The following is a 12,612-nucleotide window of genomic DNA, read 5'->3' as shown; positions in this document are numbered from 1 at the left end:
TTGATTAACTTCATATTTATTAAAATTCACTTTGATGTCTTGTGGGATCAGCCATGGCCCTAGGCATAAAGAAAGTTTCTCTGGCTGAGCATTGGGTACAAAGTTTCAAGTATATTTAGCTTTTTGAATAATTGTCAGAGCTCAATGATTTAATTTTTGGGAAATTAATTGGGCATTTTCCAAACTGCACTTCCATCACCTTTCAAGCCAACAGGTTGCTGATGTTGGGTTTTTAAGATGTAGACAGTATTTCTTATTTAATTTGTGCATTCTCGAGCTATTTATTAGCACACTTCCTATTGATGAGGACATATATCTGACAAAGATACTATTTATTTCAGGATTAATTGTAGTACAAACCACATTTTTAATAAATTTCAAGTCTGATAACCACCAAAAACAATGATAATCAACTTAAAGGGACTGAAGATGAGATTTTGCATTAAATACTGGTCATTAATAAATTCTTATCAACAGGAAAAGTGCTAATATTTCATCATTAAAACCCAAAGGTTGGTATAAAGCTGGTTAACTATTCCCGTATGTAAGTGGTAGGTATAGGATAAAGTGTGCATTTATTGTTAAGTGGCTATAAACAATCAAACCTGATGCTTATAGGAAAATGAAAAGTATTCAACAGCTAACGATGTGATTGTGAGAAGTGGAGAATGCTTATATATATATATATATGGTGGACCATGGAGAGAATTTATGTAGCATATGTTGGGGGGACCTCATGTTTTCCATTCATTAAGTATGCATAGCTATGAACTCCACAAAAAAATGATACATCTTCAGCTTACAAGGATTTGAAAATACACAATGAATTTCCATGGATTTCTTTACATTGAGAGTGGACTTCACATTGTGTCAGTTTCACTTTTCAGATTGTATGCACTCATATTTAGGTACATTGGCTCAAAACCTACCTTCGACATTTCTACTGGAAGACTTATTTCCTCCATGTGGTTTAACCATCAATGCTGTCATTTAAAGATTAGTTCAAATGTGTTGCCTAACTATCATATTTATCATTACTTCATAACAATGAGAATGGAACACATTGCAAATATGTACAGACATACATAAATGTTGATAAGCAGTTATGATATGGTCTATTCTGTTGTAGTCTATATTTTACCATCATATGAGAGTGATCATATGGCTATGATCATCACCAAATATGATCATGTTCACCAGGCAATACAATCACTCAGGCTGCCATGCCAAACTTGGTATCCCATGAGAAGACACAGTTATGTGCATCAGACGCGGTGCAAATTTAACCTACTACCATAGGGTGTCATTATTTTGAAATGCTATATTGGTAGTGTTTTGGATCTGACTTTAAACCAAAAGGCTACATGTCTGGAACAGTCTAGCACAAAGTTTTAAGCAATTTTTAAATAAAATAAAGACAATTTTCAAAAATAATCCAAAGAAATTATTTTCTTGACCACTTATCTTCATCCATTTATAGTGCCCTTCTTCTTGATATTTTCAATGCCATGATTACGATGATGATTTTACTTAAAACTTCCAAGTTTCATTTGGTTAATTTTCATAATTTCTTTACATCAGTTTTGTAATCATTCATGTTTTCTTGATTTTTTCATAAATGAAGAAAATTCTGTTAGTTGCTCCTTACAGACTAAATTTTGGTACCCATTATATTACGGACAAATCTGAACAGGCAGTGATACATTATCATTGGCAATTCCAGCGGTAGTAATGAACTGTGATATCAGGTTAAAACAAAAGCAGACAAATTCATTGAGATATTCATTCATGGTAAAAAATTTTGAGGTATTCTCTTTAATTACATTTGCATTTTTGTTAAAATTCATGAATACCACAGCATGTCAGTCCTAATAAAACATTACTATAGGTCATTATCAATGACATTCAAACATCAGCTTCCAAATTTTTAAAAAAGACTTGACCAAAGCAACTTTAACAGCTCTTAAATACCATGACCCTTGATTGAGAAAGCATTCTCTAGGGAGGATTAATTGTTAAGAGCCCAGAACTATACCCTTAACTTCTTTGTTGGTAGGAGATTTTTTATTTACTTATTGCTTTATTCACCATAGGCCTATTCGGTATGATGAAGTGCTACAAAGTCAAAAGGCACCAATGCCTACCTATTAATAAAATTTTATGGAAGAAAATGCCACCAAAGATGAACTGAACATGGAACAGTTATAAAATGGTTACTTATTCTAATTCATGTATGATAATCTTATTAAGAGGAAGATATTAAATCTCCGAGGTTCAGAGCTCTCCAAAGTAAAAATATTGATAGGAATTAGAATAGACATTCTATTAGCTGTGGCCATGAAATTAAAAACGGTAGAGCAAAATGTTCCTAATCTCTAGCACACACTTATGTAGCTCTTCCTTTGCTCGTTTTTAGGGGATGAATTTCCAAGTGGAATAATGTCTCAATTGTGCATAACTAGATTACATGCTAAAATGATTTTAAAATATTTTTTAGATTAACTATATTAGTATGAAATTGACTGATAATCAGAAATGTTGAAACTGGCAGAGGCTAGTGTATTAAATTTCTTCAAAATATCTTAGATTAAACCAAATAGTTGACTCGGACCATTAGAGGTTTGAGAGATTTGATTGGTGATTTAAAGCCAAATATTCATGTAGGTGAAGACAACGGAGGAGGAGTTTGCAATGCTCCTTCCTTTATGAGAGAGTGGTAGATTCAGACAAGGACTTAATTGATCCTGACCTATTTTATATTATTACAATTGAGCAGTACTTAATATTGAAATCATAAGTACTTAAGTGTATGAGTGGGTATCAAGTAATAACACATTCGTATGAGTGATGTCAAATGAAGCCTTACTCTCATGCTTACCTTTCAAGGAGAGATTAGTTAAGGTTCTCCAAGACGGGGCTCAGATTGAGCGAGATGATACGGAATCTTCCCTCCAAAATTCAAAACCCATCCTGTTGCAAACCTTTCAAGTTCAATAATGTACAATTACCAGAGGTATATGACTTTTGAAAAAGACTCAAACCCAAGAGTCTACACTTTTAAATAAGTTTGCAACAAGCCAAATAAAAAAATGATGGCCTTTATTGATGCTACAAAATAACTGCACCACAGACAAAAAAGCTTTGTCATACAATCTAAAAGAATACATTGTTCTAAATTTTATTTCAGCAAGCATATATCATTTGGAAAATAGTATGCAAGATCATTATCTATGACCTTCGTAGTTTCTTATAAAGGGTTCAATATATAATGCATTCAACCCTGACTGAGTAAAAACATTTAAGAAAAGGAACTTCAAGCCTTGTAAAAATGATAATTGTATGCATCTCAGATACCTGTCATCTATGAAGCTAAATGACTAATGAGAATTAAGCATTGTATCAATGAGGATTTAATATATGGAATGTAACTTAAGGAATCCCTAAAGGCTACAAGCATTACATTTTTTCCAATTTTGCATCCATTCTTAAAACTCGATATTGAAAGTCCTTTTTGTTTTGATTTCATGAGTTCATTAAATGAGCATAATAACACCAACCTAACTTTTTCTCTTGGTTTCAATCATTTATATTCTCTGAAAAACTTTTTATGGCCAAAGGACAACAAAATATGTCCTTAACTAGCAATAAAATCACAAGTGACCAGTTAACACCAACTGAGAGCATACAAATTTGGCTATGAAATTATTTTTTCATTTTCATAAAATATTCAGGTTAATATTTCAAAACTAAGTCATTAACATCAATAAGCACCAATTTCTTTAAAAAATCCTCCAATGACAAACCCAAATAGGATTAAAAATAAAACAACATAATTTAAACAAATGACTATTATGTAATAACTTATTTCTGCATGTCGCACAGGTACTATTAGGAGGCCAAACCATCCCATTATTTAAATAAATTCTTGTAGCCATGCTTATATAAACTTGTAAAAAATGTACAACCAATGTAACATATTCAAATCACTATAGTATCTATATACAATGCAAATGATCACCCAGTCTCTCACCTTGTTATTATCGCTTGATTTTCTAACATGAGACATTCAGCTAGAAGTATCTTACATGTGCATTTTTAAGTCAGTAAGGGAAGAGTAACACCATCTGGCATCAATGCAACAGCCGTGACAGGAGTCATTGTTCCAACTGATACCATATTTGCTATTGAAGCTAATGATGACATTGATGGTGCTTCATTATTTTCCAACGTCTGCTGTGGAACTAACATTGTACTAACATTATGGGCTGGTGAAATACCAGCAGCAGCCATTTGCTGGCTAAGTTCTGCTTTAACTCTTTTTGCTATATGGGTCTGCATATGTTTTCTTAAATGATCCTTTCTGTAAAATGCTTTACTACATTCTGGACAAACTTGCCCCTTCTCCCCTGAATGAATGATGAAGTGACGAGAAAGATGTTCATTGCGTTTGAATGCTTTGAGGCACACAGTGCATATATAAGGTCGATCTGGATTGTGCCCTTGCTTATGCCGATCCAAATGCTCTTTCCTTTTAAGGCCAGCACCACAGATGTCACAGATAAACCGTCGCTCTACCTTGTGACCAATGAGATGCTGTTCAAGAAGTTCTTGCTCAGGGTATGCCATGTGACATTCAGGACAACAAAATAACGTAGACCCATCTAAAGCAGTTGTCAGCCGAATTTCTCCACTTCGTGTCCTTCTTTCACCATTTTTCTTTTTCTTCTTCTTCTTTTTTTTCAGCTGCATTGCCAATGCTTGAGATACTAAATTACTAGGCTCAAGGTCTGACGCCCCCAACTCTTTCTTCACGCCTTCAACTGATGAGTATTTCAAAAAATGCTGTAAAGTAATGGGAAGAGTGGAAGATGGCAAACGAGATAAGTAGTCTGCTACAGTAGTCCCTGGTACGGCGAGGCTTTGCCAAGAAGTAGAAATAACAGGCGCATATGACTTTATGCTTTCTTCATTACTGGCGTCAGCTGTCTTCTCTTCCTCATTTCGCTTATCTTCTTTGGCATTTTTTCCAATTTCTACACCGTTACTACAATGATTACTTGTTCCACTGGGAGTAAGGGTACCGAGCTGTACATCGGGAATGGAAAGTACAGTTTGCGCTTGTCCAGACCCAACCAAAGTTTGAGAATTTTGTTCCAGAGAATGACAAAACGATACATTTGCCTGACTGACGGGCATTTGAACAACAGTCCCGTCGGAAAAATGAGTCCCTAACCCTTGAGACATTTCATACTTAGTTTGAGCCATGACCATTCGGAAGAACGAGTCTTTTTTGTATACAATACCACTGCTCCGTTGAACAAAGCTTGGTTTTGTTTATAATGTGCCTAATTATTGCCAATTAATGAAACGTCGCACCACAAAAGACGTATATTTTACAAGAAGGTGATGATTGCGGGAAACGTTGCCTCTCCTGCAAGTTCAAAAGTAGCGCTTACCGTCGGCGATGAAGAATATCAATTACAGTTTTGTTGCATAAAAAATGCAAATATACTCACCATTTAGTTCAGCACGCATGATTTTCTGCATGCTACGCGGTCGTGTCTTTATTTAAACTCTGCTCACTCAAATACTATTCTCCGTCAAGGACCCCATCACTCGGGCATTGCAACACATGATTAATCAGGCTCATGAACCTTTTCTTTATATGACCTAGTAAAAAATTGAAATAAATGCTAAATAACCTCATTGCATTGAGCTTTACCATGATCTATCAATATATCATTTCAATGTAACTTTAACATTACACGTACTTTGGCAGCCGCGCACCAGGAGCACAAAAATCTCGGGGCAAATCTGAAAGCTTATCATTTTTGATAAATACCGAATCATGTAAACTCCATGTGGCCGTTTCCCATTCTTAAGTTCAGGATAAATGTGTACGCAAATTTTGACAAGGCAAAATGTAAACACCCAGTGCTATACCACACTCATTTGTTTATTAGAAAAATCGTTCACCCAAGTGAACGGGTAAAGTAAATTCACCATGACTAATTTATTGCTTTATATCAAATATTTTAAAATTGCGTCAACAACAAGCAAACACTGTGCTCGTTTTACAAATGCAATTGATTCCATTTCTTCATTACATACGATAACGTCCACCGAGTAAAAAATAAGAATTTGCTTCCATTATACGACTCGTCGAGGTAACGCTCTTCCGAGTATTAATTTCACAATAGAGGATCAATATAAACAACGAGCACACAATTCTATCATAAAATACATCACAAAATGGTTTCTAATTATAAAATGCCGGAATTCACAGTGATTACTTAATTACATTCGAGGAATCCCAAAATTTTGAAAAAAAAACAAGAAAATAATGTGATGGCTAGAAACGATATGGTTGGAAATAATTCTACCATGAGACACTCAGAGTTTCCAATACAGATTTTAATTGATACATAAGCAACACTGGTGTATTTCATAAAGAATGCAGCCTGTAAACAACAAAAAATTTCAGATCTTCTCACAAGTTGAGACTCTCTAGCAATGACAATCACACAGGGAAGCAAGCACTCGGGAGATAAAAAGCAACATTTAAGTCAGTCAGCTTGAGTTTTGTACTATGTCATGAAATTAACGTCTTCACTGTACAAATTCACTGGTAAGACTACAACACATGCTCAGATTCACTAACTCACTGTCTCTTCCTGAATCCCACAACTTTTGTATCATTCATAAATACAAACAGTAGGAATACATGAAGATTGGCCATGCTCTTAAAGAACCTTTCACTGTCCAATAAAAGTACACACAGGTTGCAGGGTGGCCTGGATTGATAAAAACGCCTATTTTCATGGCTCATCAGAATTTTTGACAAAAAGAATTGCACCGATGGCTCTGATGATACTGAGCACAGAATTATTGACCTTCAGTTCACACCTGTGCAGGTGCAACTGCTCACATCACAATTCTGGCCGTTTACAATTCTTTCACTGAACTCTCCATTTTAGAGAGAAGTTATATGTCTGCCACTTTCACGGCTCACAATGCAAATTTAAGGTGCCAGTTGCTAAAGTCCTGCCCATTCTAATCACTTCTTAATCAACTTGTCATGCATAAATTCCATTAATTTACAAATCACTGCCATTTAAATTTCAATAATTAGTTTACATAATACTTCAACCACAAGTCAATTAATTGTCATTCTCTTAAATTTATTACCTGCATCATGGCAGTGCTTTGTAAACAGGCGCATTGTTCCAGAAAATAAGAATTCTTTTTGCAGAAGCCTGGCTTTTTGGAACGAGTATTTATCATCCTCAATTATATATATGTTTATATATATATAAAGGTAAGGTTTGAGGCAACCTAAATAAAAACAATTCATAATCAGATTTACATCATGTAAGATTAGTTTACGAAGACAAGAAAGAAAACAGCTAAATGGCACAATGTAAAAAGACTTATGAAACTAATCCAGTTAAACTTCACAACCAACATCCCAACTCACTGAAGTATTATGCTGGAGTGTCAACTGGGCAATTTACAACCCTCAGTCACTATATCATACCATTTCACACTCAATTTTAGTTTCTGCATTCCAACCACAAACCAAGGAATAGTGGGAGGCAATCGAGGGAACCTTCATACACATCCCCCACATTTATCCCAGCAAAACAGAGCCAAAGTCAGCGGCTAAGATCAATCAGGCATCCCTCACAGTGGTGGACGCAAATGACAGGAGCTCCGAGTTGATGGTGGGAACATTTACATAGTTCCCAGCCGCGATTCAGGAGAGAAGTGATGCTTGGGGCCCATCAGCAACTGCCACACCACCTCCAGCAGCAGCTGCTGCAGCTGCCGCTGCCTGAGCAACCCCTGAGACTGATGCCACAGGCGGTGCATGTTGGCTCATTTCTGCCTTAACTCTGCGAGCAATGTGACTGCGAGTGTGTTTGCGCAGGTGATCCTTGCGATAGAACCCCTTTCCACACTCCGTGCAGACGTGACGTTTCTCTCCCGAGTGGATGACAAAGTGAAGTGTAAGCTGCTCCTTCCGTTTGAAAGCCTTTAGGCAAATGGTGCATACATAGGGACGTTCTGGGTTATGACTCTGCTTGTGTCGCGTGAGGTGATCTTTCCGTTTGAGGCCGGCACCACAGATGTCACAGATGAAGCGTCTCTCCAACTTATGACCAACTAAATGCTGCTCAAGTAATTCTTTCTCTGGGTAAGCCATGTGGCACTCTGGGCAGCAATAAAGGGTTGAGCCATCTAATGCTGTCGTGAGCCTTATTTCCCCAGGCTTAGGTCTAGGTTTTTTCTCCTTATTACTCTTCTTTTTCTTCTTCTTTTTGGGATTGTTTGTCATCTCAGTCTCCTTTTTAATGTTTTCTGCAGAATACTTAAGGAAGTGGTGCAAACTGAGTGGTAATGTTGAAGCTGGCAAATGAGATAGATAATCAGCCACAGTTGATCCAGGAGTCGCTAGACTTTGCCAAGCTGCAGGCATGGACGTAGTATGAGACATGGCTCCACTATATTCAGCTTCACCTGACCCTGACCTTTCACCTTTGTCCCCTCCATCCCTCTTTTCACCCTCTTTGTTTTTTTCTGCCTCACCCATTCCCTCTCGCATCATGGCTGCGCACAGATCCTGAGGCTGCATATCTCCACCACCACCATGGTAACGTTTGTCTCCATGCTGCCTGCTTTGCGCCTGGCCTTGTTGCTGCTGCTGCTGTTGTTGCTGCTGTTGTTGCTGCTGCTGTTGCTGCTGCTGCTGAACCGAGGGTGATGGGGATGAAGATGGTGGACGTGCTCCCGATGGCCCCGGCGCAGAATTCGGTCCTTGCTGCACACCTGCTCCTCCAGTCTGGCTATAAGCCACGGCTCCGCCTCCTCCACTGCTGTGGCCAAAATGGTGGCCAGATGCTGGACCTGGATGATATTTGGAGTTTGGGTTCATCATTGTGAGGGTCTGTGTGGTGGGAGGGTGGGAGCCGCCACCTCCTCCGGCACCACCCCCTCCTCCTCCACTTCCATCACCAGGTCGAGCATACTTGCCCATATTGACAGGCATGCCTATGGGATGCTGATTGGAGAAATGCGCTGGCGGGCTGGCATGCTCAGGGCGGAGGTAGCGGGTTCCATCACCACCGCTGACAACGACAGTTCCTGATGTGACGGCCTGGGGAGGAAGACCTCCTGGAGCCTCATGTGAAAACTTGGCAGCAAACTGGTGGATTGATGGGATGGTGGCTGGGAAGTGGCCCCCAAATGGGGAGAAATTCATGATTGCAGATGGACGAATTCAAGTAGGTCCTAGAAAGTATATTTGAACATAGTTATCTGTGAATACTTCACTTGCAAACAATGACAAATGGTAAACTGCTAAGTACATAAAACTGATCCTTGTTTAATGCAATAACACCTTCATATACACAAAAATGACAAACCAAATAGCCACCACATAATAGATAATACATGGTAAGATACTAAATACACCAAACAAACTTGCTGACAGCAAAAACACCTTCATATACACAAAAATGACAAATCAAATAGCCACATGATACTTTAATTTAAATACGAATGACAAAGTCAAAAGCCACACTATAGATGGCAAAAGGCAAATGGAAAAACACTAATAGCACAGTATTGATCCTAGTTGAAAGCAATGACACTTTAACTGACATATAAACAACAACTTAAATTGCCATACAATGGCGAGCAGTAAAACACTAATAACATTGAACTGATCCTCGTTGAAAGCAGTGACACTTTCAATGTACTTACAAATGACTAAGTCAATTGTCACACAAGCATATGGCAAATGGTAAAATGCTAAATACACCAAATTAATCCTTGCTAAAAGCAATGACACTTTCATTGATCAACATGCATGACTCAAGTTAATGCAATACTTGAAGTTCTGTATCATTTGAACCATTCAAACTTTTTTCTATTGAAGCACAGTTCAAGCAATTGTCAAATGTTTCATACAAATACCACAGTAAAAAACCTTAAGGTGAAGTCGAAAAGAAAATGAAATTTAATTCCATTTACATAAATGACAATCTTTCTTACCAATATTACAAGGTTACCAAAACATTAATTGAAAAAAATAACTTTGGCCAAAAAAGATTGAAAACTTAAAATAGCCTGCAAAAAAGGTAACTTTCTGAGCTCATTACAATTACATTTCAAAGGCAATACCACAGTTAAATATCGCTCATTTAGAAAATGCATTAATGTATCAAGGGTCACAAAAAGAAATACCTGAATGGTAGATAATTCAAAGAGACTTGTTTTCATTTATCAATATTCCAATAATTATTTAGCTTTAAAATATCTACAATGATAGTAACTGAACCAATGCCAAGCATAACTGAATGCACAAGAAACAGTTAAGTAAGCATAACAGATAATATTTCACCCCAATACTAATTTTTTCAAATACTTCCAACATTTTCTTTTGCTATGCGAACTACCACTATGGCAAACAGTGAAATTGTAGCACAGAAATCACAAACACTGCCACACTTTATGATGAATAAATAACCATAACATTATAAATATCCATTGTAAACAATCCACTGCCAGAAAATACATCGTTGAAACATATCAAAACTTTAAAGGGTAAAAAATGCACTGTAAATATTTTCGGCGACAATAACCAATTCTAGGTAAGGTGTGGATCTCATTCCTATTCTGAATCTTAATTTCGATTAATGAAGGGCAGTTTTACTCCCCCACATTCAATATTATTAACTCTAATACACACAGGGAAGTGCAACCGACTGTTCTGGTGGGGTCGTAACTGAGCGCTTGATTAATTAATTCCCCCTCAATTAAGCAACCACGACACATATATCCTAATCAAAAGTTTATTCAAATAAAATCATGGCAATTTAACGAAAATAACGCTTCCAGCACTTATCTTCAAAGCCGGGGTGAATTTCCCACTGAAGGTCTAATGAACTATGGTTTAAAACCCAATACACTATCTCAATAGAATTGAATCACAGAACACATGTGTAACAAAATCGCCCACCTTTATCACAATTTTTATTCATTTCACCCTTATCGTAGATGATAACCATGTCAGTAGAAACAGAACTAAGCCGACAAAAATCAGTATAGAAAATGAAACTTAGTTTTTTTTAACAAGTTATCAATGAATTTTTCGTCACCTAAACGGTCGTTACGATGCATGATAGCTTCCAACCATTCGGAATTAAAATAGCTCACTACAATCAAAAAAACCTGTTAAAGCTATTATGCATGAAAAGCTAGAATTAGCTCTTGCATTCACTTCTAAGTTTGGAATAACAATGATCGCCGAAAATGTATACTTACTCAAAGAAAATTCAGTAAAGGAGTATTGCGACCAAAGCTGCTTTATCAGCAACATGAATTAGCCTGAAAGAATAAAAATGCATGTCAGTACACCATTAATGAGAGTAAATAACTTACGAATCCAAAATTTCACTAAGTATAACTAAACTCCACACAAATAATACTCTTTGACACGTCTGAGCATTAATTAACAAGGGTGTGCAAAAAACAATATTCAAAACCTACACCACAATAGTGTAAATTACCAAAATGCTACCTAACTCTAATCAATTACAATAGGCATTCTTCTGTGAATCACACGGGAAAATTTATGACGAGGGTAATAATTGCAATGCTAACATAGGTTAATTTTAGCATTTAGGAAGACAGTTATCCAACTGGAGTGAATTTTACCCCTTTGAACAACAAAATATCAATAATGTTATTACAGAATAACTCTAATATTACATCCATATTCATGAATCACGGCATGTTAATTCTCTAAATAATACAAACAACAGTGACAAAATAACACGAAACTTATTGCTAGTAATTAACAATACCAAAATCAATGAATAACATTTCGTTGCGTGAATCATACATTAATTGTATTCTCGTAGCACTGTTGGCGTCCCGTCTATTGTCTGCACACCTCTAGCGTTTTATAAAAAAAATCTTCGTTATTCACTTATTTCAACATAACTAGAATTAAAATTAGCTTCTGTTCACAATATTTCCCTCCCCATTGCCTCTTCATATACAGATCACAACTAACATGCTTCATCCTTCACCCAAAATTTCGGCGAGCGTCATGACCCGTGTTGAATAGGGATACAAGATGGGTCCCAAAGTGAACCACTTTCGAATTATGGTCCTGAATTTAGGCCACATCCACGGGTAGAGAAGCCCTCAGTAACCAGCAAAAATCATGCCAAAAACGGCAGTAAATTATTAATATGGATTAAGAGTGGCCAAATAACTTACCATTTCGACTTTTATTCTAATAGCTATCACTTATTTTGGCAAATACGCTTGTTTGACAGGAAACAAAAACACCTGCTGTGCTGGGCGATGCGCAGATGTCATTTGAAGCAATGCAGTGTCGCTCTCTCTCGGCTTATGTATGCATACGTGGTTCTACGTTTTGGCGGCAAAAATTAACCGTAAGAAACAAGCCCTCGAGATGGCGGGAATTAAAAGTGGTTGAAAATCTTAAGTTGATCGTTGTCAACGAATTAGTAGTTACGGCGGAAGAAGTAAGGGTTATTATTTTGATCCAAACTTTGGTATTACCTTTAAATACCA

At 36.9% G+C, this 12,612-nt stretch overlaps 2 protein-coding genes across 4 annotated transcripts; both read right to left on the bottom strand.

Annotated features, from left to right (window-relative positions):
• Nucleotides 1-3,099: 3,099 nt before the first annotated feature.
• LOC139691071 (uncharacterized) lies at nucleotides 3,100-5,917 on the bottom strand. Its single transcript, XM_071588806.1, has 3 exons — nucleotides 5,772-5,917; nucleotides 5,517-5,670; nucleotides 3,100-5,431 (listed from the first exon to the last, which is right to left on the bottom strand). Exon 3 carries the CDS (start codon nucleotides 5,269-5,271, stop codon nucleotides 4,096-4,098), a length of 1,176 nt encoding a protein of 391 aa, XP_071444907.1. The 5' UTR covers nucleotides 5,272-5,431; nucleotides 5,517-5,670; nucleotides 5,772-5,917; the 3' UTR covers nucleotides 3,100-4,095.
• A 479-nt stretch (nucleotides 5,918-6,396) lies between these two features.
• LOC139691070 (uncharacterized) lies at nucleotides 6,397-12,361 on the bottom strand. Of its 3 annotated transcripts, none has more exons than XM_071588802.1 (4): nucleotides 12,083-12,150; nucleotides 11,909-11,961; nucleotides 11,329-11,391; nucleotides 6,397-9,291 (listed from the first exon to the last, which is right to left on the bottom strand). In XM_071588802.1, the coding sequence occupies exon 4, from the start codon at nucleotides 9,260-9,262 to the stop codon at nucleotides 7,757-7,759; it is 1,506 nt and encodes a 501-aa protein (XP_071444903.1). In that variant the 5' UTR covers nucleotides 9,263-9,291; nucleotides 11,329-11,391; nucleotides 11,909-11,961; nucleotides 12,083-12,150; the 3' UTR covers nucleotides 6,397-7,756. The 3 variants fall into 3 exon arrangements, with proteins under 3 accessions (XP_071444903.1, XP_071444905.1, XP_071444904.1); XM_071588804.1 differs by having other exon boundaries at nucleotides 6,397-8,907; nucleotides 9,034-9,291; nucleotides 11,909-12,139; XM_071588803.1 differs by lacking the exons at nucleotides 11,909-11,961; nucleotides 12,083-12,150 and adding an exon at nucleotides 12,292-12,361.
• Between the last annotated feature and the right edge of the window lie 251 nt (nucleotides 12,362-12,612).

The sequence above is a fragment of the Hetaerina americana genome, unplaced genomic scaffold (assembly GCF_022747635.1).
Source record: "Hetaerina americana unplaced genomic scaffold, ioHetAmer1.1.p SCAF_3, whole genome shotgun sequence".
NCBI classification, from domain to species: Eukaryota; Metazoa; Arthropoda; class Insecta; order Odonata; family Calopterygidae; genus Hetaerina; species Hetaerina americana.
Note: the sequence above shows the minus strand (reverse complement) of the source record. Positions and strands in the feature narration are given on the sequence as shown.

Coding starts and splice junctions, on each gene's coding strand:
- LOC139691071 (XM_071588806.1), bottom strand. CDS start 5,271: ATGGTCATGGCTCAAACTAAGTATGAAATGTCTCAAGGGTTAGGGACT.
- LOC139691070 (XM_071588803.1), bottom strand. CDS start 9,262: ATGAATTTCTCCCCATTTGGGGGCCACTTCCCAGCCACCATCCCATCA.